Consider the following 27,528-nt stretch of genomic DNA (forward strand, 5'->3'; position numbering starts at 1 on the left):
TCTTTTGTTATATTAATTAGTATCGATATTTTATACCGTGACATACTATAAATATTGAGATTGATTCTGAAACGCAATTGCAATATTTATAATATACCTCAGAATAGGCCCCAGATGCACAATACTATATTTTTTTTTATGTGAACGTTACTTGTAGATGGTTGCATAGAATTATTTTCTGATAATATGAGTATAGTATGGTCTCTTAAATAATATTACAATCTACATTTGTTTGTAGCTGTCATTTGCATTCTTTAGACATAATATTTCTAATCTGTGATGATTATAACTAAGAACAAGGATTAATAAAATGTGTAAACATCTCGTACATCCAGAGTATTAATAATGATCGTTGCATTAATACAAATGATTTCGTTATATTCGAGTGATTAGGCTATGATTGTATCGATATACACATAAATAACTATTAAGGATGATTTTAACGATTACTAGAAGCAGTTAATTTGATTTGCACAGTTGAATAATTAGTAGCTAGTATTAGTAAATTTGTGCACCGCTAAATGTCTGTCATCGCTATAGATACCTTTCTCTAAATATCTTTCTGACGGATAGTCTCTAATCTGTGGCCACAGACTTTTGTCCGAGGGGTTATAATGTATTAGTTGTCTTTTCAAATAAATAAAATTTTAAATTATTCTAAACCATAATATTATGATCAAAAACGTGAGAGAAAATGAAATTGTTAAGGATTTTAAGTTCAAGTATTTTTCAAATTATCTCACTGTTATTCGTAATTGGATACCTTCTTGGTGCATTAAATTTACATTTTAGCGACAAAAATAATTATTGTGTAATGACATACATGTTCGAATTTCCGCAGTTTGTGGTGAGTTTTTATATTAAATATGTGTTTGATAAAGTTTATTTGTTTATTCTCATATAATTTAATTTATCCTAGGCAGTTTCAGTCCCCGAAAATAGGAATTTTCCCCAATATGGACTGTATGCCTATAGTGAAGGAAGATTTACTGAAAAAGCTAGAAAAATGTGGTAAGTATTATTGTTGAAGGTATGGTTGCTTTTTAGACGGTCATTATGAGTAAACAGTAAATTTTACAGAATTTAGTGGAAAAAATTATGAGAAAAATTCACAGTGCTTGCTTTACAACCAGTGTAAATATTTGTGCTAGAAATATTAATGCCAATAAGAATATTAAACATACTACTGAAGTAATATATTTAAAAACGGGATAAAAAATTGCTTATAACTTTATCTCATGTAGTACATATATATCAAATTTCATAATTGATTATGTTAATGAGACACTAACAAATAACAAACTAATTCACTTTCACATTTATAATATTATTAAGGATTACCCATCCCTAAAGGTATCAACTGATCAGTTTTTTTTGATAAGGGTGCTACATTTGGTATTGATCATTATACAATATATAGTATTAGTTATAAATATGTAAATTTTAAATTAATGTATTCATTTGTAGGTTTGATGGTGTTCCAGTATTATACTTACCTGGTAATTCAGGTAGCCATATGCAAGCTCGATCCTTGGCTTCTGTTGCTTTAAGAAAAGCATTAGACCGTGGTTATGAATACCATTTTGATTACTTTACAAGTAAGTCTTTATTAATAGTAATAAATTATTGAAATTTATTGACTCCTATTTAAATGATTAAAAATGTACTTGCTGAATATCAATGGATATCTGATATTTAAAAATCAGACTGTGCTTGATGCATTACATTTTTATAAGTTTTATCATTATTACAACCCCAACATCCAGTCGTGATAAAAATTACTTCACAAGGAATTACTGTATCCAATCTTTTAGACTAGGTTCGCTAATGTAAAGTTATGTAATGTGAAGTATGTATAAAATAGACCAAAGGGTTTACATAGACATAGGGACTATTCCTTAGATTAGGTATTATTAAAAAATAATGTTACTACTTTAATATGTAGTAGGGCATCATTAACATAAGTTTGTGTGTAAAGATGATATTATTATTTCTCCTAAACAGTTAGTTACAATGAAGAACTATCAGGATTATATGGAGGAGTATTGCAGAAACAAACAGATTTTGCATCTGCTTGCATATCAAGAATACTCAATTTATATAAAAGTAATAAATATACAAAGACTGTTCCGACATCTGTTATTTTAATTGGTCATTCCATGGTAAGTGTTTTGAGAGTTTTATGTAGTATTAGGTATACCATGGAATTAAACATACTTACTTTTTGCAACTTTGTCAGTGATTCTTCAGGTAACAAAAAAAAGAGTAGAATATATTCTTGCTCAACATAGAAACTATGTATATGCCAGAATTTAAGATTGGTATAACTTTTGTAGCACCAAGTTTTAACAAACAAACCCAATTTTAGATTTACAGTAAGGGTAGGGATATACTGTTTTTTAATAAATTAAAATGTAATGGTAATCTTTCCTGTGCTGTTAGATTACATTAATAGGGTTGAAAAATTGAATCAATTTGTGAATGTTTATTAAAAACTGGCTGTACTGGTAACTTTATTATTTATCAAATAAACTTTTCAATTATATAATATTTACATTAATATATTAAAAAAGTTGTGACACTATTTAAAGATCATCTTTATTAGTGATTTTTTCATAAATATGATTGTCAAATTAAGAAAAACTTATTATTATAGTATTTACTTATATAAATACTGTGTATAATTTTAGTGATTTCAAACAATAGAATAGTTAAGTTATATGTGAGGACCTATTTCACTAATTCCAATAAAACCTACACTAGATTTTAAATTCTGTTAATACTGATGAATCTCCATTGTTGAATGAGTTAAGATTTAAAGTTGCCTATTTCTGTAGGGAGGTCTGATCGCCAAGCGTCTTTTAGCATATCCAAGTACAGTGAATACAACTTCTATAGCTATAACGTTGTCTGCACCATTGCAAGCTCCTGTTATCAATTTTGACCTTGCTATGAATGACTATTACAAACTGATGGATATGGAATGGAATGCAAATATAAACAGAAATGATGTGGTTAAACAAAAGAAACTATTACTAAGCTTTGGCAGTGGTCCGAGAGATATTTTAATGCCTTCCTGGTTGACATCTTGCAATGAAAGTTATATAGGAGCATTGGTAAGTATTTAGGTTTTTTTTATTGAAAAATTATAATTGGTATTTATGGTAGGCGCTGTGTATGGGGTTTTTTAAGAAGGGTATAGTAAGGTTTTTTAAGGGCCAGGAATATCTGATATTAAAGTTGTCCATAGGTTACGATATCCATTTACTATCTGACAGGCTGTATGCTCTTTTTTTTTGAAGGATGATAATGAAATGGTAGGTTCACTATTTGTATACACTGGCGAGGCACCAGTTAGGGATGATAGGTGACGATGAAAGCAGGTCAGTCAACCCATCGTGATGTATTCCACTCAAATTAACCACAATGGTTTCCAAGGGGAACCACGTGGAATTCGACCTGATAGGGTAAATTGCTAGCAATTGGGGAGTTAGACTCCATTTTTAACAATTCTTTTCCCCCCTGGGTGTATGCTTATCTACCACAAGCATTGTATAAAAAGTCTAATATTACAACTGACTATAGGTAAACGAAAAAATAATACTTAAGGGGAAGTTTTAATTATTTGTGTTTTTTTTATTGTGTGATAATGGAATGGTAGCCCCGCGCGCGCTATTGGTATACGCTGATGGGGCACCAGTGAGGGATGACAGGTGACGATGACGCAGGTCAGTTAGCTCATCGTGACGAATTACAATTAACCACGATGATTTCCAGGGAGAACCGCGTGGAGGTCGACCTATTAGCGTGTATTGCTAGCAATGGGTCAGTTAGACCCTATTACTAACAATCCCTTTTCCCTCCTAATCTTTGTGTTATATTTACATGTCTGTATAACATGAGTCTTAAAGTTGCCATGTTAAAATTTATAATGTATTTTTAGAGTACAGCTGTTCCAGGAGTGTGGGTTTCCACTGATCATGTGAGCATAGTTTGGTGCAAGCAAGTTGTAATGGCAATCAATAAATATCTATTTTCTATTATTGACCCATGGACTGCACAGATCAATGAAGATAATCAAGTATTGACATCCAAAGCTAGGGAATACTTCCAGGTATGAAAAAGTATGAATGAAAATTGCTGAACACATTATGAAGATTTTTTTCTAAAACTATGAGAGAATAGTTAATTATTAATTAGATATATAATTAGAGAATAATAAGTGTTCACCAACTTCCATCCAACTGTATCAAGTTTTTAAAATAAGAATTAAAATACATTGAAAAAGTATTTTTGCAATATTGTAAGAGTCTGTTTAATGTCATGTTTTAGGCCAATCGTTCAATGTTTCTAAATCCAGATATAAACCGACCAAATGTGACAATGCAAATGGATGCCTTTTGGTACGAAGACAACAGACGAATTTATCAAATATCAAGGCCAGATATAGATAAGTAAGTGTTTGTTTAATGTTTATTATACCATGATATAGACCACTTCTGTTATGTTAGTATTTAATCGTTAAACATTGGTTAGGTGAATAGTTCCTTGAGAACTGAGGATTCTGGGAAAACAAACAAGTCTTTTATAATCCTAACGTCTCAGGTAAGATATCTGTTGACGCGTTGCCGACGTGACGTAAACAAAAAAAAAAGTCTCAGGTACAGGCACAGAACAGAAGTAAAATTGCTAGGAATTTTCTCTTGTAATATTTACGCTCATAAAAAGTTTGAATTTCAATAGGAATAGAAAATAACCAATACGGTGTGATATAGTTAGTATACATTCTGGGTATGATGATTACCTGGTCTAGAAACTTCAATATAGGTTTAGTAAGACCTTGACATTCAGTAAAATAAATAAATGCCCATCCTTCCGTTCGTAGTGACGAAATTTTGTTCTTAATAAGTAGTAGTTAACTAAAACATTGGCATTTTTCCAAACGTGGAAACAACAATTATTTTAAGACTCGATCATTGCGTCATTAGTTACTCGTAGATATATATATATATATTGTGTTATTTATATCGTTTACATTGATATGTATATTAATTATGATCACAGCTTCGTCTGTATATACTTAGTAAATTATTATTTTCCTTAATATATCAATACTTTATTTTTTATTTATTTATTTTGGCACAAACAGTTATTAAAAATATATTTATGTTATATATAAAAATAGCAACGAGTGCCGAATTATATATAATAGTAGAAACTTATGTAGTTGACAAAATTGAACCATACAGGTATATCTATATATACCTGTATGGTTATCTGTATTATGTATGGTATATATGTATGTATCCCTATGGATGAAAAAAATGCAGACAACCTACAATAAAGTAATGTAGCAATTATCGGGTAGTATAGAAATGTACTAAGAGACCCATAAACGCTCGAGGTAAGGCGAAAGTGCAATTTGATGATGCACTATTATCGGTTGCTCAACGGCGGAATAGACAATCCTGCAACTCTTAACCGTTGTTCTTTGTAAGCACCCCAACGCTGCATGCGATTGCGTGCTTGTCAACTACTATCGGCACCGCCGGTTCGCACCTGTACTGCTCAGTTTGCTCCCATTTATCAGGCTATTTCTCTGCTCAATTCTCTGATTGCTCAGCAGCCAGATATTGATATATTTAATGACAAAATAAATATATTTTTAAAATGTTGTACAAAATATGTAAGTTTGTAAAATAAAACTATGGCTCACTACACGTTTTGGGAAACTGTAAGTGTGGTGAGTAATTTTCAAATAAATAAATAAAAAAAAATACGACCAAATTTAGAACCTCCTATTTAAAAGTCGGTTTGAAAATGAGGTATGCTATCTGTATTAAAAAATCAAGAATGGTGATAAAACGAAATCAATTTTCTATCTAGTAGTGTTTCAGTTGACTGATTAGATTATCTTCTTAAGTAATAAGCATAGGACCATACAAAAACCAAAAATATTTTTTTTTATATCTAAAACTATTAGGTAGAAAATTATTTTCTACTAATATACTTTCTATTATATAATTTTGAATCTTTCTAAAGATATTTAAATGTTTGTTATTAATTTACATTGTACTTAGTAAACAAATTTTAATGGAATTGGTATGCAATTAATTAATTAGGAATGTAATAACTATCGCCTGTAAATAAAACACACTGTGATCGCAAATTGCATTCCTTATCAGTTACTATTTTTAAAGATTATAACACTTTAATCTTCACCTGTAATTTGAATTATATACGCCACCCTTGAAACCGAAGATGAGCTCAGCTGCTTGTGCACGAGTGAGACCCAATACCTAATACTCATATGTAGGACAATGTATTATCTCCATCTTATGTAAGTTTATGGTAATAGGTATTTTTTATAATTATAATAATAGATAGATATATCATTTAGTGATATCTATCATCATCTACGATACATCTATTAGATATTCGATTGTCTAATCACAATGTGCATTTCAGAATCACAACGGTAGTTACTCGTGAAAACGAAAGTTAAGTCATGTGGTTATTCTATGGAAAGGATTATATTATTAAATAAATATTATTAATATTAATAATATTTATTCAATAAGTCCATCCCGAAATTAGTTAAGTATTTTGAATATTAATTTGTTTTCAGAACAACATATTTAATGATAAGATTGGTAAATTTCCCACAAAATCGTTTCGTCGCTATAGAATCGGTTAACGTATCGAACAGAGATTGGATATTTGGTTGTAATGCCAAATACACGGCGTCCACGTATAGATATTGGTAAGTTACATAGACATCCTACTGATATTATATGTGAAAGTTTGTAAAGTTACGTTGAATTGATGGATTGCATGATTAAATGATTACTAAATCACTCTTAAATGACAAAACGAATTTTATTATTACTAACTGATCCGGAAAAAAATATTTTATTCATACTGCCACGTACCGGGTTAATTTTTTTTTATCTGGATAAAAACTATCCTAATTTTCAAGTTATGGCAAACGATCACATTTACTTTATTAAAATCGGTTTTGGAGATTAGCATCGTATCGTTACACGGATTTTATTCTTATTTACGTGTTCAAAGTCGCGGGTCAGCGCTAGTTATCAGTTAAATTTTATGGCACATATAACATAGTGAATTAGTTATAAATCCTTCAGTTTCTTATCTTACTGATAACTGTATTTCAGTACATAATCATGAAAATTATCTTTTTACTGTCATAGAATAGTTATCTATAGTTCACATAATATTTAATGTAATTATAATGCAAGGAGTCTGTGGATGCAGGTCATTTAGAACCGTTTTTTATGGCAGTCTATGGGGGAGGCCTATGTTCAGCAGTGGACGTATAATAGCTAAGATGATGATGATGATAATAATATGGGTCGTCAACTAACGGCCTATAATAGATAAATGTTGCTAGTCTAATTGTAAGAAACATGATCATTGATCATCATAAGTTGAGCTCAGCATGTCACAACCTGTCATTCAAATTTGGCCTATATTCATTGCAATGCACTTATACGTGTATCTAGAGGAGGTCCAGGTGGGGGCAGTGGCCACCCTAGAATGTGAAAAAAAAAACTTTGAATCCTAAATATCAACCCTGGAAAATCTTAAATACGCCAATAGTTGCATTATCTAAATAAACTGGGAACTATTTGTTGCTTTTTTTTTTTTTAATCTACGTTTAATTTGGGATTTGTTTTTTTAACATGTCAATCTCATGTAAGTATTTGTTGTTACAATACAGAATTCTTTGCGCCAGCTCTAACTCACGTGCGTTATGCAATTCTATTCAATATATTCTATTTCGGCTTACTATACTTATACAAACGTATCGTTATATTAATTAATTACCTTACTTATTTTTTATATTGTATAATGCAAACATTCATTCATACATTTCGACCAACAAAAAAGTACACTTAGAATTGTAGCTCAACTTGTGATGATCAATGTTCACATATATTTCTTTTTGATACATCTACTAAAATGTAGTCTGGCAATACATAATTGCTGCATTCATCTGTCGAATATTATAGAGAATTAAACGATTTTACATATAATTGAGTTTCAATGATAATTTTAACAACGCTCTGTTTGCATTTAAAATTAATCATGGAATAAGTTGAACGAAACCGCTACGAAAAAAATATTTATCTCATATTTCCCTTTTGAGGTTTTCGGAAACTTTTTTGCACTAAAGTTGTAAATTAAGTAACAAGAAACATACCTACATGATTATCATTTTAATGTACCACAGAGCTAATTTTTGTAAGCTAAAATATCTATAAAATCGTTTAATTTTGTTTTAAATTTGACAGGTAATGCAGAAGTTGCCAGTTTTAGGGGAAATTTCGCGCTGTCGGTTATGCTATGATAAAATATTTCAGCAAATACGCTACGTCTCTAACCGAACTTAGCCGATGGACTGGCGCTGCAACTGGCTTTGGTAAACGTAAATTGGCGACGGTGCATCTTCACAGTATAAAAGAGCAACATCCCGATTGGAGTCATGTGGTGGTCAAAGTGTCGCCGACTAGGAGACCGGTAATTTTTTTGTTCTATATTTTATATATTTAAATAATTAATTGACTGAACATATGAGTGACTGAGTGATGGTGCCGTCTAGGCACCATCACTCCCGGCATAGTACGGGTTACCCCTTCTTTTCCCGTGGGTCTCGTTAAAGGCGACTAAGTGGATTTATTGAGACGACGCTGCTGCCCTTTTGAAGTCACCAAAGCCTAACTGCACTTGCCAACCCGCCTACCAAGCAAGGCAAATACTGGCAGAACTCCCCAAGGGGGAGGCCTATGTTCAGCAGTGGACGGTTCACAGCTAATATGAAAACATTCTCCCAAAGTCTCTTTATAATTATTTATCTTTTACAGATAATTTTGAACGTTGATATAAACGACCACGCATCGAGACAGATCACAGTAAGCTTGCCTTCTATCTTTTCATTTGGAAAGTCAATAGTAAAAGCGGAGACTGAACAGGAAAGTTTATATTACGAACTACTTTTGCCTGAATTCAATACGTTACATCAAGCATATTTGCTTTATGTGGAACCAACGGCGAGTTGTAAGGCCACACAGTACCACGTGTCTGCTGAAATGCACGTTCCATGGGCGAAGAATAATGAATACTATCATTATTTTACGTAAGTATGTTGTATTATATGTCGATTAAATAGGCGACGTGCTGAAGAAGGGCCAAATTAAAAGTACCCGTAATCAGCGAGCGTATATGAAAAGAATGATGGAAGAAGCGAAAGAGGTTTGTTTGAATCGAAGCATTTGGCATTCCATTGTTTCTGCCTACCCTAATGGAAGAAAGGCGTGACAGATATGTATGTATGTTATATTATAAAAACTTACTACTCAGTATTTAAGGAATAATTTGATATTTAACATTCGGTAAGATTCATTCTACGGTCAGGATAAAGCTTTAAATGACACCTAATTCGTTTACTTAGCACATATAAGGCTAAGTAACTTTATATTGGGAAGTGTTATAAAACACGATCGATCGGTTCTAACCGAATATTGTCTAATTATAGAATATGTAACTACTAAGTAGCCACCGCGAAATATATTTATTATTGTATAAACTATACTTGAGAGCAATGAATGCGGGTCACCTAAAGAAACCTGTTGATCTTGGAAACTAAAAATGCCAGCTTAATAAAATAAACGGTTTTTAAGGTAACGGTGAGTAAGTTTTTATTTATTTATGTATTAATATTGTATTATTATTCATGTACTTTTATTATTTACATATGTAGGTATATAGAGCTGTTTTTATTGTATATATTCAATTTTTTTACTGGGTATTATTTAGTTTAATTGTACGGTTATTACCCTTATACATTCTACAGTTTTCTTTCAGCTTCTCAAAGGTTGACTGTAAGAGATCTCTTTGTGGGATAAATCCGCCATTGTATATTAAATCATTTACCAGTGTTTAATCTGAGTTATGTACAATAAAGATTTTACAATACAATACAATACAATAAACGGTTTTATTTAAGTGACCTGGATTCATTGCTATCGAGTGTATATCTAAAAATAACTTGATGCTTGCTTTTATAATTTATCGTAGTACAGCACAAAATTTTACAATTGTATAGTCGCGATATAATAAGGGAGCAAAAGGTAAGCGCTTGTAAATGTACACGCTTTTAATTTTCTATGACGATATCGTGGACATGCACGAAAATTTAAAAGTACCTTCATTATACACTGCATTATTTTTGCTTTTATTTAGCATTTTTATTATATCGTAATGGTAGAATCATACGTATCGTGATACACTATGGTGAATTTAAAAGACGCCCAATAACTTAATTTAGATTGTGACTTATGTGCGTATAAATTATTGTTATAAATTTTACAGGCAATTGAAACAGTCTCCTATGAAATTACGACTGTTTACGAGCAATCCTAACGTTACTCTTGGATTGGAGTCTTCAGAAAATGTGAAAATAACTTTATTGTTGGACCCTCAATGTACTTATACTATTAGGTAAAATTTATACCAATTATTCAACATGTTTGAAATATAATATCAATGCTTTAAATCTATTTCTTATCATTCTTTAAGCCTATTTCTATTATAAAGTAAAACAAAAATATTCACTGTCTGTGTAAATTTTAGAGATAAATTAAAGAACTGTCAAGCACTAGTAAGTGTGGTAAATTTTGAAAATATTTGAAAGAAATATAGAGATTGATTGGTTTTAGTTGGCCTATTTATACTGTATGAAATGGAAATAAATAGCATTAACCTAATAAGTGAGTCGGCATACTCCGATCAACTTTTAAGAGTAGCATATCGGTTGATCACATTCATGGACTATATTGTCCCTGTGTTCGATCAGGATAGCTTAATCACATATCGTGCCATTTTAAAAAAATAATCATAATTAATTAAAATTAACAATTAAATAAGGAAAATGTTTTGTATGTCAAATTAAACATTTTTACTGCAGTGTAGCAAATATAGTTTTATTTTATTTTGCAGTATATCATCTTCATGGTACCATCGCTTAGCCCAGCTGGCGCGGAATTACACCTCAGTATTAGTGCCATATGTGGCTGCTATAGTCTTACTGGCGGCAAGAAGCAGCATATTGCATTTACGAGAGCATGGCACGTGTCTTTCTATACACGGAGCGCTTATGAGCGACGGTGTTAAGCCATATTATGCCTTAGTGTTTGCTAGATTGGCTGCAATTGCTTCCATGTAAGTTGTTCTTTTAATAAATATATAAAATAAATCAATCCACTATGCTTTCTATAAGAAACTTAAAAAAGCATAAGTATTCTCTATTTGTCTTTTTTGTGTGTATTATATGGTACAATAGAATTTACTACCGTGCTAGTCTTATTTTGAATTTGATATGATTAATGTCGCTTAAATATTATTGTTAATTTACATGTATTTTTAATTTTGCAGGTCGATACCTCTCCTATCATTTATATATGAGAATGTAAGTGGGAATAATCAAGAGATGCAATACTTCACTCGTTCGCTTATAGTGTTGCCAGCGTACATGACAGCTCTGGGCGTGCTCAATATAGCGGCGGCGGCGACAATATTGGTGATGGTGTTTTCATCTCAATTGGCCCATCGATTGCTATTTAGGTAAGTTAATTTGCTAATAATATTTAGGGAGTCTTTATACAAACGTCATTCATTTGAGTACATCTGTTCCATTTGTATTTCAACCGTGATGCAGTTGTGTTTGCATGTTTCGGTTTGAAGGGTGAGATATGGCAGTGAATTTATAGGGTAAGAGGCATAACACCTTACCACCGGCGATACGCACTAGATTGTCTTATCTGGCGGCGCGTACCACCGGTGGCCCGCACTAGACTGTCTTTTAAGGCGGCGCGTACCACCGGTGGTACATATTCGATGATGAAGCGTAGCATCAATTAGAGCGCTGCCTCGCAGCAAAAAACATTAAAGTCGCCCCCGGCGTGTACGTGTTAATCCTCAGGAATAGCAATGCATGGGGGGTATCATGGGCAAAACAGTATACTGTGTTATGTCCATTTTACTATTCATGTATATATGTGTAGGCGACAGTTACCACTTTCCATTAGGTGGGCCGTCTACTTGTTTGCCATTCTAAGTTACATAAAAACATGTTAATTTGGAACTAAATGGCTCTACATTATATGTACATGCTAATGATCTTATGCTCTTTTGTCCATGTTTGTACATAATAATATAAAATATTCATACACAACATTTTTATTTGGTTTACATGGGTAAAGTGAGAGAGGTAATTAGTAAAAATATATATTATTATAGGATAGTATGGCGAGGCAATAGTGGACTAGCAGAGCGAGTAGCGTCCGGTTTGCAGAAGATCCCGATGCTGGTGAGCGTGGCGCTAGTAGCAGCTGTTCCTCTCTCTTGCGGTGCTGCCTCTCTCGTTGCGGGCGCCGCATTCTATGCCTTCATGGTGAGACCGGCCTTATATTGATTGTACCGGGTGTTATTTATCATCCTTTATATTTAGGATATTGAAATTTTATATTTTACTTAGTTTAAGTTCACTACTATTCTAAGTTGTATAAAAAAAAAACGTAATAATTTTCTGAAGATGAATGTTGCGTCAAATTAATTTGGAAATATAAAATTAAAATTATATGTGACATCAATGGCTGTTATAATAAGGTCCAACAGAAGTATGAAAACCTCTAACCTTGCATTCATTTTAAATTATATATTTATTACTGAGACATTAATTATTTTAAATAGAAATATATATATTTTTAAAATCTTTTCTAAATATTATTAAAATTATGTTTCAGCTCTCAAAAATGTATGAAGAATATTTGGAAGATTATGTTTACAAATTTATGGCAAAAATCGCCTCTAAAATGTGTCGTGTTTTTCAAACAAAAACGAAGGATGTTAAAAATACTGAAATTAGTGTAATTAAAACAAATTCTGTTGAATCTACTTCACAGTTACAATCTGTAGAAGATCATACTGATAGTGTAAATAGAGAAGATGGAAATGAGAATATTAATAGTGAGCCAAATGTAACACAAGGTACAGAAAATAACACTAAAACTGTCTCAGTATATGAATCACCAAAAGAGCAAGCTGCTTCATCTTCAAATACTGAACACAATATGGATCGAGAAAATGATAAGAAAAAATGTGATGATAATATTCACAATTATGATGATGATGATGATGATGATCTTAACAATATACATTTCCATATGATATTGTTCTTAATGTGGATGTCAGTGACTTTGGTTAATGTACCTGCTTTATTAACATGGGCTCGAAATTTCAAGTGAGTTTTTTTTTTGTAATTTCCTAATGTATTCTCTGTAAATGAATATTGATCTCAGTAGTTTGGGAATCATCAATAATTTATCAATCAATCATCAATGCTATTTAATTTTAATGATTATTATTAAAAGTGGTCTTTTTAATAGAATCGTTTCAGTGAAACATGAAATATAGGTTGTTTTCTTCATTGTATGAGTTTCAACTTTTTGTTCCCCAATGTCTGAAATTCGACGTTAATACCTTTATTAATATTAGCCACACCGACATAACTAATTTAGGATTATGTTTCACACAAAAATGCCAAATTCAATTGTGACAAAATAACTGGTAATTTTTTTTTTAAACTATACTACTGAACCGATTTTGATAAATTTTCTATGAGACCGGTCTGAAAGTATATTTTCAGATAAAAAAAAGATGTTTCCAATTGGTTTATAAATGATGGAATTATGAGGTAACATATATTAAATAAAAATACGATTGAATTTTGAACCTCCTTTTTGATTAAAAACTGTTATTGCCACACTATATTGAACAAACCTTTATTTTGTAATCAAATAAAACCTTATTTAATTTTCTATTATTATGTGTGTATAAGAACTATGGTAGTAATATCATGTTATAATTTCAGACACACTATGGTATTAAAACCGGACACTTCATATCACTCAGGCTTAATACTTTCATTGTGTTCATGTGTTGTATGGCAGTTTAATGGACCAAGAAAAAAATTGTGAGTACATTTGTTTCATAATAGCAATGTTATAGACTTGATCTAATTGTTATGTTATTGACTTGTGATCTAATTGTTATTCCAGTTTAAATAATAAATATTATAATTTTACCTTTATGAAAATAAGCGATCTGTAAAATAAGCTGATGGCACACTTGATGGAATCATACGTAGAATAATCTAAAAACATGAATGTATCCACTTATCACAGATATTTTTTACTTTCAGGAAGAAAATTTTACATTACTAAACATAATAACAATATATATATATATATATATATATATATATATATATATATATATATATATATATATATATATATATATATATATATATATATATATATATAAATATAACAATTTCCTATAGCAATTATGTTTATAGTTATTTAGGTAATGGTCATTTGTTATTTAATATTCTATTTCGTTATTTTTTCAGAAAATACTATGAAGCTGTTTCGGCCTTATTATTCACGATGGCTGTATGTATACTAGCATTAGGGCCTGTGTCTTTAACGGTGGTTAACTATGGAGTCACATTCATGTTCATGGTTATCACATTACAACAGTTATTAGATAAGGAAGAACTAACGGAAGTTGTGATTTCAACAGAAGTATTACAAGAACAAACCAACGAAAATACTAATGAAAATCTGAGTGAATCCAATGTGTTGGGTGACAATAAAGCAGATACTAATTCTCATAACTCAAGTGAGACTCCAAATCCAGATACTGTCAGTGAAGATTGTGATGTATGCAGTGAAAGTAGAATATATAATGTTTTTAAAAATCTTCGAGAGAAAATCACCTTCAATGAAGATTTATAATGTCCATTTTAATGGGTAGATTACCCATAAATTACATTACCTCACTATGTCTTTTACCAGTGTGTAGGGGCGTCTAATAATTGTTGATATATATTACAACTATGTATCAATGCTGCTTTTAAAATTATATGACATGTATTACATTACATTTATATTTAAAGAGCAGCCCCTCAATAATCTTTAATACACCAATTTTATTATTAATTACAATGTTATTTCTGCCTACCCGGCATAGAATTTTGTGATAGAATTATATTATAATTTTAAAATTGCAAGCAGGACCGTTAACAATGTCAATATGCTTATAAAGGCCTATGCAGTCTAGGACATTTTGTTAATAGATGACAAAATAAGTTATATACATAAATAAAAATTAAACAAAAAAAATTAGAGCCCCTAATTTATTTATATTAATTAATTGCTTCACCCTCCCTAGAATAAATTAGTAAATTTTTATTTATTGACAGTATTATTTTATTATAAAAAGGGTTGACGTCAGGCAGGCAGCCGGTCATAAAACTATAAGCTAAATCAAATTATAATACGGATAAAACCATATTAAATAGTATAGTATACCTTTTAAGCATAATAATTTAGATAACCCTTAAGAGAGGTATCCTACCTCTCTTAAGGATTTATTTTACTTTAATATTTGTTATCTACAATATAATCTGGTATGAAAATAGAAAGAATAACTGAAATACAGGTGTATAAGGAACTCGAAAAAGGTGTCTATTACATGTGCCTATTGTGGATGATCAATTTAGAAGGTTTAGTAGATTTTTTTTATTTATTATCACAAAAAAATAGAGTTAGATGACTACTGCCTCCTAATCTGGTTCTGCTTCTAAATTCTTACAGTAAGTATATTTTTTTGCAATTGAAATCAACCTCTGTTAATATTATGATGTTATGTACAATTAATAAAAAAGTTGATTATTTATATAGAATAAAAAATAAATTATTTAATTTATTATTTACATTGTGTTTTGTGTTTATTCTATATACAGGCGACAATATATTTACTTAAGCATGTTACCTACTCCTTATCATTATTATGAATTTGAATATAACTTTGTTTTTTACTATATTATTTGTCTATGGCTCAACCAATCATCATTAAATTTGGTGTGGAGAAGCACATAAGTTGCTATTTATGGATGGATAAAGTTATGAACATTAAGTACTGGTAAAGTTATGGTGGGATGTATATAGGGTGGGTTATATTTTAAGGCCTGAGTAATCAAAAGAATTACATGTGTTAAGAACAAAATTCCTAAAATTTGCTTGCATCACATATATTCTAAAATTTCTATGATTATATAAAAACCTTAATGCAAGTGAAAGAATAAAGCATAAATATTATAAAAAAGTAAATATGAAGAGCCCTTTTCTTTTGTATGGGTGTCATAAGAGGTGATTAAAGGAATTTTATAGTTTAGTGATAGCAGTGTCCCTGTGTTAAGCATCATCAAAACTGTGGTTCCAACCTGCTTGCTAGGGGGAAAAGGGATTGTTAGTAATAGGGTCTAATGAACCTATTGCTAGCAATACACTCTATCAGGTCGACCTCCACATGGTTACCCCTGGAAACCATTGTGAACAATTCTTGTTGAATTCATCACAATGGGCTAACTGACCTGCTTCATCCTCATCTATCATCCTTCACTAGTGCCTTGCCGGTGTATACCGATAGTGGGGGCGGGGTTACCATTACATTATCACCAATTAAAAAAAACCTGCTTGCTAAGCGACAATTATGGGCAAAACCCCTTCATTAGCAGGCCTATGTTCAGTAGTGGTCAGGTAATGGCTGGTCTTGACCACACGCCTAAAATGCTACTTTTTAAAATGAGCCAGATAAGAGCCTACTTTTATTATTATAGATATAAATGAATTTTTGTGATGATTTATAAGGACAGATGAATAATTTTATTAACGAAAATATGCTAATGATTTACACCATTAGGTTACCACAGGTACGAGGCTGCTACTTACGATTTAAATAAAAAAAAAAGAAGGCTTAATAATTAAGTTTTAATTTGAGACAATAAGATTTTAAAATACATTTTTTCATTTCTTGCCTTTCTTGCTCGATGGTTTCTCGTCTGTATTCTTTGGATTTTGCCAATTCAGAGGATTCCGACGATACATTGGCCACGGTGGAAGAGTTAAGATTGCTGCTAAGAGAAATCCAGCGCCAAGAATGTAAACAGATTGAGAAAATTGCTGAACAATGTAGCCCCAAATAAAGCCAACAATACTAAATAATGTTATAATAGCTCTATATAATTTTTCTGCTTTAGCTTGGCCAACGTAGTCAATATGAGTTGGAATAGATGTGAAGAAGTCCATTTTATTAATACAATATAGCTTTAATTACAAACAAAAAGAACTAATTTTAATACAAATATAGAAAGCTAATCGGTTTTGACCACGTTTTGACAACGTCAACAATAATTATGACAATCAAAGAGTATAAAACCAGAGTACAAAAACCAAAAGAAGAGAGTGCACTTCATACAAGCCACCTAAAACGACTTGGTCAGGAATATCTATTCAATCTACACAGAAAAAACTCCTCCTTTTTTGTTATGTTGGCCAGCATGATGTTCAAATTAAAAAAAAATAGGGTTGTGATGATACTACAGTTAGGTTTTCGATATTGATAAAATGTAAATATTTATTGTTAACCCGCCTGCCAAGCGTGGCAATTACTGCCAAAACCCCCCAATGGTAAGCACCGTAAAGAAGCGGCCCCCAGTTCCCGGCGGGTCCGCTATTCCTGGTCATGGTAGGGGTCACGGAGGCGGAAGTGATAAGAAATTTCCGGCAGAGATTCCGCTGCTAACCACAGCGATTGGACCTAGCAACAAAAATGCAGAGGGATAATAGATTGTTAAAAATGGGGATTAGTAGCCCCATTGTTAGCAATACACTCTGTCAGGTCGATCCTCCTCGCGATTCCCCCTGGAAACTATTGTGTTCTATTCCAAGTGTATTCATCACGATAGGCTAACTGACCTGCCTTTTCGTTGCCATCTATCATTCCTCACTGGTGCCCCGCCAGCGTATTCCGTTAGCGCAGGCAGGGTTATCATTGCATTATCATGTATTTGAAAAAATCATACAATGCACGAAATTTGAGGAACGATAAAAATTTGAAAGGTTTTAGCACAGACCATATACATACATACGCTACGGCAGATTATACAAAAGACTATAAAAAAAGATTATAAAAAAATTTAATTATTTAAAAACCTTTATATGTGTATTGTTAAATAAAGTTTATTCAATTATTCTGAATATATATAATAAATTTTTACAACTCTACGTCTGTTCCCTATTCACCTTGCTTCTGTTCCAAGTCATCCTGGATCTAGTATGAATAGGGATATCCTGCATTTTGCTATAAATAATTAACTACTGTCTACTTTTTAAATTGTATTTAATCGCATAGTTTAAATTAAACCTAAGAACGTTTAAACAAACACAGATACTTAGAATGTGTAAAAAATGGCAACTTGTATAGCAAAAAAAAAAAAATTGTGAATTTCGATTTCGTAATTATTCACCCCGTTTTGTAGTACTACTAAATTCTATACATTATACTAAGTCTGTGGGTAAATTGAAGTCAATTATGAAATGCCATTTTCTCTAAACATATCATTGAACCTAATAATTTAATTTGATAATTTTGCGAAATTACTGTTTCATGGTCGATCATATTAAGATCTTATTATTATCATCTTATTATTTAATGTTATGATTTGAGTCGGTAAATTAATTTCGCATATATAATTATCGTATATAGCAACACTAAGGAGCACTTTTCCGTCAGTCGATTGTCAACATTCAGTACGATCAGACTCATTAGGTTAATTTTAGTTACAAAGATATTTAGTTTTATTTTCCAAAAGTACAATATACAAAATTTCCTGAACAAAATGACTACGTTTAAACAAGTTCCTCTCACATGTGGTGGCCATACAAGACCAGTCGTGCATTTGGATTTTAGTGACGTTACAAAAGATGGATTTTATTTGATTTCAGCTTGCAAAGGTGAGTTTTTATGTTTAATATGTGATTTTGGGATGTCTTTTTATGTCGACCTAAAAGTTTAAGCAATTCTCGCAAGTATATTTGAGAGTACCGCACGAGTTTTTCGTGACAGATGTTGAACGTCGAGATGTATGTGAGGCCTTCACTTTTCTCATTTGTGAGAACCGAATAACCCACCGGCTTGCATTCTGTGCATGTTATGACCTTCTCTTTCCGGACATGCAGGAAGCACCTTGAATATCCGCTCGTGAGTTTCCTCGTGGCAGCTGCTTGCCTTGTAGATATGTCGTGCTTTTTATGCATGTCACAGCGACATGATATGTAAGTTCCGTGTCTTTGTATGTGTACAAAATTGTACCAGACTTAAAAGATTGTTTCTTTATTACATGTTGACATTTCTCTCATTCTGGGTCACCTTGGTCACCCCCAAGGTTTGACAAAGTACTTGACATTAATGTAAAGATATGGAGGTTAAAAAACCTGTAATTGCTTTTATTGTATTGAGACTATAAATGAGGAAAATGTACTAGGTACTAGTGTGATAATGATGCAATTACTTGTGTATTGACTATGTATTGTTTATTAGAATATGAATAAATACAAAAGACTATCATCTGATATTCTATTTGAAGATAACACTAAGGTAATTTATTAATTAGTTATTTAACTATAGTGTTGTTTTAATTGGGGTTGTTTAATAGAATATTTTATTCATGATTGTATTAACTTAGATTGAAAGAATTTGACAGAAATTGGATTTTATGGTTTTTATTTCCAGAATCATATTAATGTGTTTTCCAAACAATAAAGCTACTGTAATAGGAAAAATAGCAAACTTAATATAACATTGAAGATTTTTAAAATATAAATAATCTTAGCTCATTACAATTTATTAAAATGGGATTGTGAGATTGCATATGTGAGTGTGTGAGATTAGTAACTTAGATCATGAGTTATTTATTTTTAATTCCAGTTACAATCACTGTGTTTATAATCCAATTAATTAAATCAGAGAACAATTAATATATGTAATCATGCCGATCATTATACTTTATTATTAATATATTTTTTATTTCCACATATAGATGGCAAGCCCATGTTGCGGCAAGGAGAAACTGGTGATTGGATTGGAACTTTTGAAGGTCATAAAGGAGCCGTGTGGGGGGTAGCTTTAACACAAAATGCTAATTTAGCTGCCAGTGGGGCAGCTGATTTTTCTGGTGAGTATTACATTGCAATATTTATTTAGTTTCAGGGAAAAGAAAAAAACTTTATTTTATTTATTTGAAGGTTGCTTTACTTTTTCTGTCAAATTTCATCAGGTGAGCTAATAACTTGTTTTGTCAAGCCAAGTTCCTTAAAAACATCATTTATCTTTGCTATCTCAATATTTCAATCAGGTTATATCAACATCAATACCTTAGTTCTCAAGATCAGTGGCAAACAAATCCATGGATGGATAGAATGAGATAGCAATGTATAGTGTCTACAATATAACTCATAAACTTGCTTGTAATAATGGTTTCATTTATGCATTCATTTGACTCTTATCTATTTATTTATTTATGATACAAATGATAATGTTTTAAAAATCATAAATCTGTAGTAGAAAAATTTCAATGTTAATACTGAACAGTGTTATTGATCTCAAGGGGTGCTGTTTTTATTTTGGGGTTATATATTGTTATTTGAATACCTGGGGTGTTAAATGATAATCTTTATATAGTCAGCACTTATTTTTATTTGAAGTTATTTTTTCATCTACTGTACATTGATTTATTTACAGCAAAATTATGGGATGCGCGATATGGCGACGTGGTTCACACATTTGACCATGAGCACATAGTAAAAAGTGTGAATTTCAATGCAGATGATACACTGCTCCTGACTGCCAGTAATGAGAAACTGATACGTGTGTTTGACCTCAACAAACCGGAAGCTGGACGTGAGTTGCTATACTTCAATTCCTGTCATTAATTTGAAACATGGAAAGTTGGTAGGTTTGTAGGTGTTTTGCTTTGTTAATATATGTAATCTTCTATCTACTGTTATTTTCTTTATTACTTTACTATTTTTATCTGACTGCCAATGAAAGCAGGGTAATGTTTTTTCACTTTTATTCATAATATATCTAGATCTTTGATGAAACAGTAGTCCATAGCAGTTAATTGCAGAAATAATTAAGGATCACCATAATATTGCTTTAAATGCAATTCATTTTTTTATACCACAAAGGCAGCAGACAGGCATACAGTTTGATGGTAAATAGTTACTATTACCTATGGAATCCTGCAATATTAGGGATACATATGCTCATAATCATCCCTAAAGAAACCTTAATATGTCTTTTTAAAAGAACCTCATTCTGTAGTATCTAGGGCAAAATCTTGGCATTGGGAGTTCATTCCACAGTCTGAGCATTTCCAGATAGAAACTCCACTTAAAACCATACCATATGCAACCATTTGTGTTCTAGTGTTTGAGCATGAATTCCCTGTTGATGATGAGTGGTGAGAATGCGAGGTTCTCATTTCACCTATATTGTTTTGGTGTTTAAAACATAACTTGATCTTAAATGTTACTGTGTTAATAACTTTCCAACTTTATAATATCATGTGCATATATATATGTGTGTCATTTTGCCCTTGACATAAATAATTATGATTATACATGTACAATGACATATTTAAATTATAGTTAAGTAATGGAGTGAATTGTTGTTCATAATTACCAGTGCAAAAGAATAATTTTTAATTCAATAAGTCACGTGTAAGTTGAGAAGGAGCTTGTTTAAAAGTACATATTAATTACATCTATAAATCAAACTTTATACTATAAATAAGATAGATAGATTATAACTCTTGTTGGATTTTGAAATAAACATATAAAAAAAAGGATCTACTATACATTTATATTTATAGAAATACAGTTAAACCTGTGATTGAGGATTAAATTGTATTTGAGCCTTAGCTTTGTTGTAACTAAAGATATTTTTAAATACATATTTTATCTATTTCAAAACACAGTATTAAGTATAAGGACAAAAATTATTTTGGATAAAATATGAATAACAATACTGATAACTTTTGCCTATGACTATTCCCAATAGGATTATAGTATCCTGCATTTGTGATTTTATTTCAAAAGTATATTAAATAGTACTGTCAATAATACAAAAATTTCAGTAAAACGATACAAGCGATAGTTATTATCACATAGACGAGGTAGTATGCTGGATAACCTTTCATCATCATTATTTCAGCAATTATTCGTCCACTGCTGGACATAAGCATCTCCTATAGACTGCCATAAAAAACGGTCCATCTGCATCCATTGACTCCTGCAATGTAAATGCAAAATTAAACCTTTATTATTGTGTAAAAATAAAAGTATTTTATTTGCAGCTCTGTAAAAATTCTATGCATGCATACAACTTTAATATTTAGATTATATTTGGGGCTAGGTGTGATTTTTTTGTAATAAAATTTCAGAATTAAATGAAATTCTTTATTTAGTAAATGGATCCCATATTTTCAGCATTGGAAAAAATAAATGCCCACACAAGCAGCATCAGGCACGCTGTATTTTTACACAATTCGCGGATCGTCAGTGTCAGCGATGATCTCACAATGCGTGTTTGGGATCGAACAAGTGGACAGGTAATAAATTATATTAACACTTTCTCTATTTTCTTTATATTTATAATTATTTTATATTTATGAATTTAGAAGAATTAGACAAAATAAATTCATGATAATATATATTTTTTTGAGTTATCACATATGTTCTGTGGAATACTTTATTTTGTCTTAGTTCTTTTCCTTTCTTTCGTTCTTTCTTTTTTTCTCTTAACAGAAGAATTACGTGTTTTCATAATTCTTTTTTCAATTTAGCTTTAAATTTATGTAAAAGCAACTCTGCGAATATGCCTTATACGAATTGTCAAATTGTATCATACTTATATTTAAAGCTCATTGGGTGGTATACTTTTAAGAGAGCTTTAACTTCCGTCACGACTTGCCGCATGACCTTTACTGTACACGGGTATTGAAATATATCCTGTATTTTATACCTTCAACATATTTTTAATATACTGTTCACTATCCTTGTGTATTGTATTTGCAATCAATACCTAATGATAAATAAATAAGAAATATGTGACTTCTGGTTGTTGTTGTAATGTATCCATAAATCAGGGTTGTATAAACGTGCTTAAGATTATTTTTTATGGGTGATAATGATATAGTAACCCCGCCCGCGCTATCAGTATACAGTGAAGGATGATAGATGAGGATGAAGTAGGTCAGTTAGCCCATCGTGACGAATTCAACAAGAATTGTTCACGATGGTTTCCAGGGGGAACCACGTGGAGATCAACCTGATATGGCATATTGTTAGCAATGCAGCTGTTAAACTCCATTGCTAACAATCCCTTTCCCCCCAACGTGTTTAAGATTGCTACTATTTGTACGAGGTTTGTCCGGAAAGTACGTATAAAAGTTTTTTAAAAATTTTATTTTACAATTATTCAGGTAAATCAATTTTATCCCCTTCAAAGTACTCCCCCTGTGACATAATGCACTTGTGCCAACGCCGTTTCCACTGTGAGAAGGCTCCTTGAAAGTCCTCTGGTTGTAGGTTTCTCAGCTGCCCCGTCGTAGCTTTTTTTATCTCATTTATGTCCCCCAAATGCCGCCCCCGAAGTACCAATTTGGTTTTTGGGAACAAGAAGAAGTCACACGGGGCCAAATCCGGCGAATAGGGGGGTGTTCGGTCACCGTAATGGAATTTTTACTCAAAAACTCACGGACAACAAGAGAGGTGTGGGCAGGGGCATTGTCGTGGTGAAGAATCCAACGCCCCTCTCGCGCCAATTCTGGACGAACTCGTGCCACACGAGCTTTGAGGCGTCTGAGCACATCGACGTAGAATTTTCCATCAACTGTCTGGCCTGGAGGGACGAATTCTTGATGGACAATCCCCCGAACATCGAAAAAAACAATCAACATTGTCTCGGCCCTCTCTGAATCTTTTTAGCCACTTGTGGACGGTTGGTTCCTTCACAGCATCATCCTCATAAACTGTTCTGAGATCGGCAAAAATTTCACGGCCATTCTTGCCGAGTTTCGAGAGAAACTTGATTACGACGCGCTGCTCTTCAACGGAAGCGGGTTCCATGCCGACGGGGTTTCGTTAAGAGGTAACTTCACAGATGGCGTGACAAGCCAGTTCGCACCGCACGGCGGTCAGACCAGAACTGAAGCATTGTTAGGGACATAAGGAAGGGGTCCTGCGCTTACCTGGCCTCCCCACTCCTCTTTCTCGCATTCCAGAACACTTTTATACGAACTTTCCGGACAGACCTCGTATAGTATTAAATATTAATAAAAATTATCTTCATTTCAGGAGGTGCACAAAATCGAATTTCCGACCATTCCGAATAGTTTAGAATTGTCAAGAGATGGTGCTATTTTGACAGTGGCACACGGTAAATTTATTTTACCTTTTTTTATATTCCATAGAATTGCAAACAAGCTGATGGTGTATTTGATAAAAAATGTTAACAGACGTAAATAACTCCATGGATATCACAAAATATATTATGATGTTCATTACACCCTTTATAATTTTGTTACTATTTTTGAGGATATAGTAATCTATTATGCCTCTGTATCTAGTAGTTTCACTACTATATGTTACTAACAATCGTGGGTGCACAACAGATTGGCGGCAATATTATAAGTAAGATAGAGGTATTCCTGCTGATGACTCCCTTTGATTTTTTTTCGACTTATTTCAGTTAATTGGAGTGTAACTAATGATGTATGTAAAATGTTTCAGGAACCGACGTATCCTTTTATTCGTCTGACACAATGCGTAAGATGCGCGAGTTTCCTGTGCCTACGAAGTGTTACTCAGCGTCGCTGGCCCCAAGTCGGGCTACATTTGTATGTGGTGGAGAGGATCTCAAAGTTTATAAGTTTGATTACAATACAGGAACAGAACTTGGTAAGTTTGTATTATAACATGATCACTAAATCCAAAGAGTCATCATTATGATCATTTTAGCGAAGTAGATGAATGATGTCATTAGAAGATTGTAAATAATTAATCTGTAATGTATCTAATGTTGTTGTGATAAAGGGGAACCTTGTAATCATTTATCACTGTATAGAGATGACAATATCATACTAATACAATAAAATTGGAACTAGCTATAATATTAAGGGTCTTAATAAAACTAATAGATGCCAAAACAATATTTTTTAGGAATTTTGTTTTTTTTTTTTATGTATGTTTATTCTGGTGTCAAACTACTGCACTAAATTGGATGCCATTTTTTCATTTGTGTTCCTGAAGGTCTAAATTAACATCGAGTGTATGTTTTATCTTGATACGCCAACTAGAAATGGTCTATTAATTGGATTTCTTATTTCTGAAATTCGCGCGTACTAAGTTGCGGGCAAGAAGCTAGTTATTAATAAACTTATGTTTAATTTTATTTTGTATCTAACAAAGACAAATAATTGAAATGCGACGAACCTTTTCAATTACATAGATTTCTTTCTATAATTAATATTGGGTGGTATGGTGTCGTAATATGGTGGGGTAATATAACACATATTCCTTTTTTAAATCAATGGAAACAATTCAGGCTAGGAAAAATAAATATAAAACTTACATTTGGTCATCCAAATACGCTTTCACAAAAATTGGTCCTGTTTATATATAAAGAATAATGTTACCGTTTCAAACTAGATGTTTGAGGAAATGATAGCTTTTTTGGTAAGAGCACTGGCCCAGGTGTATTCATTAAATCAATTGTTATTCTCATATTTTTAAGTGAATGGAGGAGGATTTTGGTGCTGTTGACTTTTATTTCAAATTGTTTGTAGTGTATTAATTCGCTTGGAGGATTTGAATGCATTTTTATTTATTTATTTATTTTATTTGGGATAACAACAGCTTTTTAAAAAATTGAATACATATTTACATTACATTTACTACATGCTAGCCAATTATAGTTATCCACAGCGCAAAACATAAGCATCCATTAAGCAAATAAAAATATAAATTATTATCCAAATAAATTATAATTGCCTTTGCAATTAATAGTGTTATTAACATGATAGTAACACTGATATGAATTAGTGTTAGTCTCATGCAAATTTTGTCACCACTGAAATATTTTTTTGTGTCACAAATTTTAATTTATTTATAATAAACACGTTTTAGAATCAAACAAAGGACACTTCGGTCCGGTACACTGCGTGCGATGGTCACCTGACGGTGAATTATATGCAACGGGCTCCGAGGACGGCACAGTGCGTCTGTGGCAGGCTGTACCTGGCCGCGTGTACGGTCTGTGGCGCCGCTCCAGTGACCATCCGCCTATCGCTAACGGGTTCAAGGAGGTCGCCGCTAACTGACACGTCGCTTGTGATGAACAGGTATACCGCCTTCGACCTTTGATTGTCAAATGCACAATTATTCTAAGTACCATCTTAATGATGTTGAAATAGAGTTTCAATTTTATTGTCACTTGGTAATAGGAAAAGTAAATTTATGCATTGTAAGCTACTTTTAAATTTTCGTCGACATTACCATTATATTGATAATATTGTACTTGAATGAGAAGATTATGACGATAGCATTGTACCATTCTACAATCATCACTACATAGTACGAAGTCGCTGTCGTTGTCTGTCCGTCCCTATGTATGCTTAAATCTTTAAAACTACGCAACGGATTTTGAAGCGGTTTTTTTTAATAGATAAAGTGATTCAAGAGGAAGGTTTATATACATGCATAATATTGTAGAGAAACTTTAGAAGTTTCTAATGTGATGTGATGTAATGTGTATCCGCGCGAAGTCGGGGCGGGCCGATAGTAAAATATAAAACTGCCCATTTGTTTTTTTTTTTATGTTATAAATTTTGGTATTTATTTATACAGTGCTATTAAAAATGTGTTTTGCATGTGTACTTGTGCATATACTAGATTATTTGAATATATTTGGCAGCCTTACTGTTACGCTTGCAAATACCCTTACACATACAACAACTGTAACGCTTACAAATAGTATAAATTGATATTCTGTCTAAGACCCTTCTATATCAAATAAAAAGCTTTCTCATAACCTCTAAATGTCATATATATCTTGATATATTTTTATACTGATTAGAGGATGTGTTGTTGTTACAGGACAATGCAGAACAATGTGAGTGCAATCAAAATTGAACACTTCGTGGTAAAACCACGGCTGCGGCTGTTGTCACCGTGAAATGTGTCTAACAAACTTTACAAAGGGGGTAGCCAAATCAAGACTTAAGTATTCAACAATTGTCAAACTGTGTTTGTGTTGTTTATTTTTTTTGCAACACTAATTTTTATACTCAAATGCAATGTATTTATTGTAAAAAGGAACGAAATAGACTTGATATGCAACAAAATAAAGTGATTTGTAAATATTCTAGTTTTTCATTTTATGGAATGTTATTTTTTATTGTTTTATTTTCACTTTAGGGAATACGCAAGATACATAGTCGCATAGATATTATAATACCATGCACTTGGAACC

At 32.0% G+C, this 27,528-nt stretch overlaps 3 protein-coding genes across 4 annotated transcripts; 2 read left to right on the top strand and 1 right to left on the bottom strand.

Annotated features, from left to right (window-relative positions):
- The first annotated feature begins 324 nt into the window (after positions 1-324).
- LOC113513823 (GPI inositol-deacylase) lies at positions 325-15,865 on the top strand. 2 transcript variants are annotated; one of them, XM_031909304.2, is made up of 17 exons: positions 325-847; positions 920-1,011; positions 1,468-1,598; positions 2,005-2,162; positions 2,838-3,116; positions 3,944-4,114; positions 4,333-4,454; positions 6,629-6,763; positions 8,388-8,544; positions 8,889-9,160; positions 10,396-10,524; positions 11,023-11,244; positions 11,458-11,646; positions 12,322-12,475; positions 12,828-13,324; positions 13,955-14,056; positions 14,498-15,865. In XM_031909304.2, exons 1-17 carry the CDS (start codon positions 695-697, stop codon positions 14,883-14,885), a joined length of 3,351 nt encoding a protein of 1,116 aa, XP_031765164.2. In that variant the 5' UTR covers positions 325-694; the 3' UTR covers positions 14,886-15,865. The 2 variants fall into 2 exon arrangements, with proteins under 2 accessions (XP_031765164.2, XP_031765165.2); XM_031909305.2 differs by having other exon boundaries at positions 709-847; positions 924-1,011.
- A 1,038-nt stretch (positions 15,866-16,903) lies between these two features.
- On the bottom strand, positions 16,904-17,354 carry LOC113513824 (signal peptidase complex subunit 1). Its single transcript, XM_026897810.3, has one exon. It carries the CDS (start codon positions 17,238-17,240, stop codon positions 16,959-16,961), a length of 282 nt encoding a protein of 93 aa, XP_026753611.1. The 5' UTR covers positions 17,241-17,354; the 3' UTR covers positions 16,904-16,958.
- Positions 17,355-18,720: 1,366 nt separating this feature from the next.
- On the top strand, positions 18,721-27,418 carry LOC113513822 (serine-threonine kinase receptor-associated protein). The gene is made up of 8 exons (XM_026897805.3): positions 18,721-18,947; positions 20,033-20,167; positions 20,734-20,892; positions 22,485-22,606; positions 24,354-24,435; positions 24,789-24,956; positions 26,184-26,398; positions 27,153-27,418. Exons 1-7 carry the CDS (start codon positions 18,833-18,835, stop codon positions 26,375-26,377), a joined length of 975 nt encoding a protein of 324 aa, XP_026753606.1. The 5' UTR covers positions 18,721-18,832; the 3' UTR covers positions 26,378-26,398; positions 27,153-27,418.
- The last annotated feature ends 110 nt before the right edge of the window (positions 27,419-27,528 follow it).

Source organism: Galleria mellonella, unplaced genomic scaffold (genome assembly GCF_026898425.1).
Source record: "Galleria mellonella isolate WM207_F2 unplaced genomic scaffold, CSIRO_AGI_GalMel_v1 utg139, whole genome shotgun sequence".
NCBI classification, from domain to species: Eukaryota; Metazoa; Arthropoda; class Insecta; order Lepidoptera; family Pyralidae; genus Galleria; species Galleria mellonella.

Coding starts and splice junctions, on each gene's coding strand:
- LOC113513823 (XM_031909304.2), top strand. CDS start 695: ATGAAATTGTTAAGGATTTTAAGTTCAAGTATTTTTCAAATTATCTCA. Junction 848..919: donor TCGAATTTCCGCAGTTTGTG/GTGAGTTTTTAT, acceptor AATTTATCCTAG/GCAGTTTCAGTCCCCGAAAA. Junction 8,545..8,888: donor TGTCGCCGACTAGGAGACCG/GTAATTTTTTTG, acceptor TATCTTTTACAG/ATAATTTTGAACGTTGATAT.
- LOC113513824 (XM_026897810.3), bottom strand. CDS start 17,240: ATGGACTTCTTCACATCTATTCCAACTCATATTGACTACGTTGGCCAA.
- LOC113513822 (XM_026897805.3), top strand. CDS start 18,833: ATGACTACGTTTAAACAAGTTCCTCTCACATGTGGTGGCCATACAAGA. Junction 18,948..20,032: donor TTTGATTTCAGCTTGCAAAG/GTGAGTTTTTAT, acceptor TTCCACATATAG/ATGGCAAGCCCATGTTGCGG. Junction 24,957..26,183: donor CAATACAGGAACAGAACTTG/GTAAGTTTGTAT, acceptor AACACGTTTTAG/AATCAAACAAAGGACACTTC.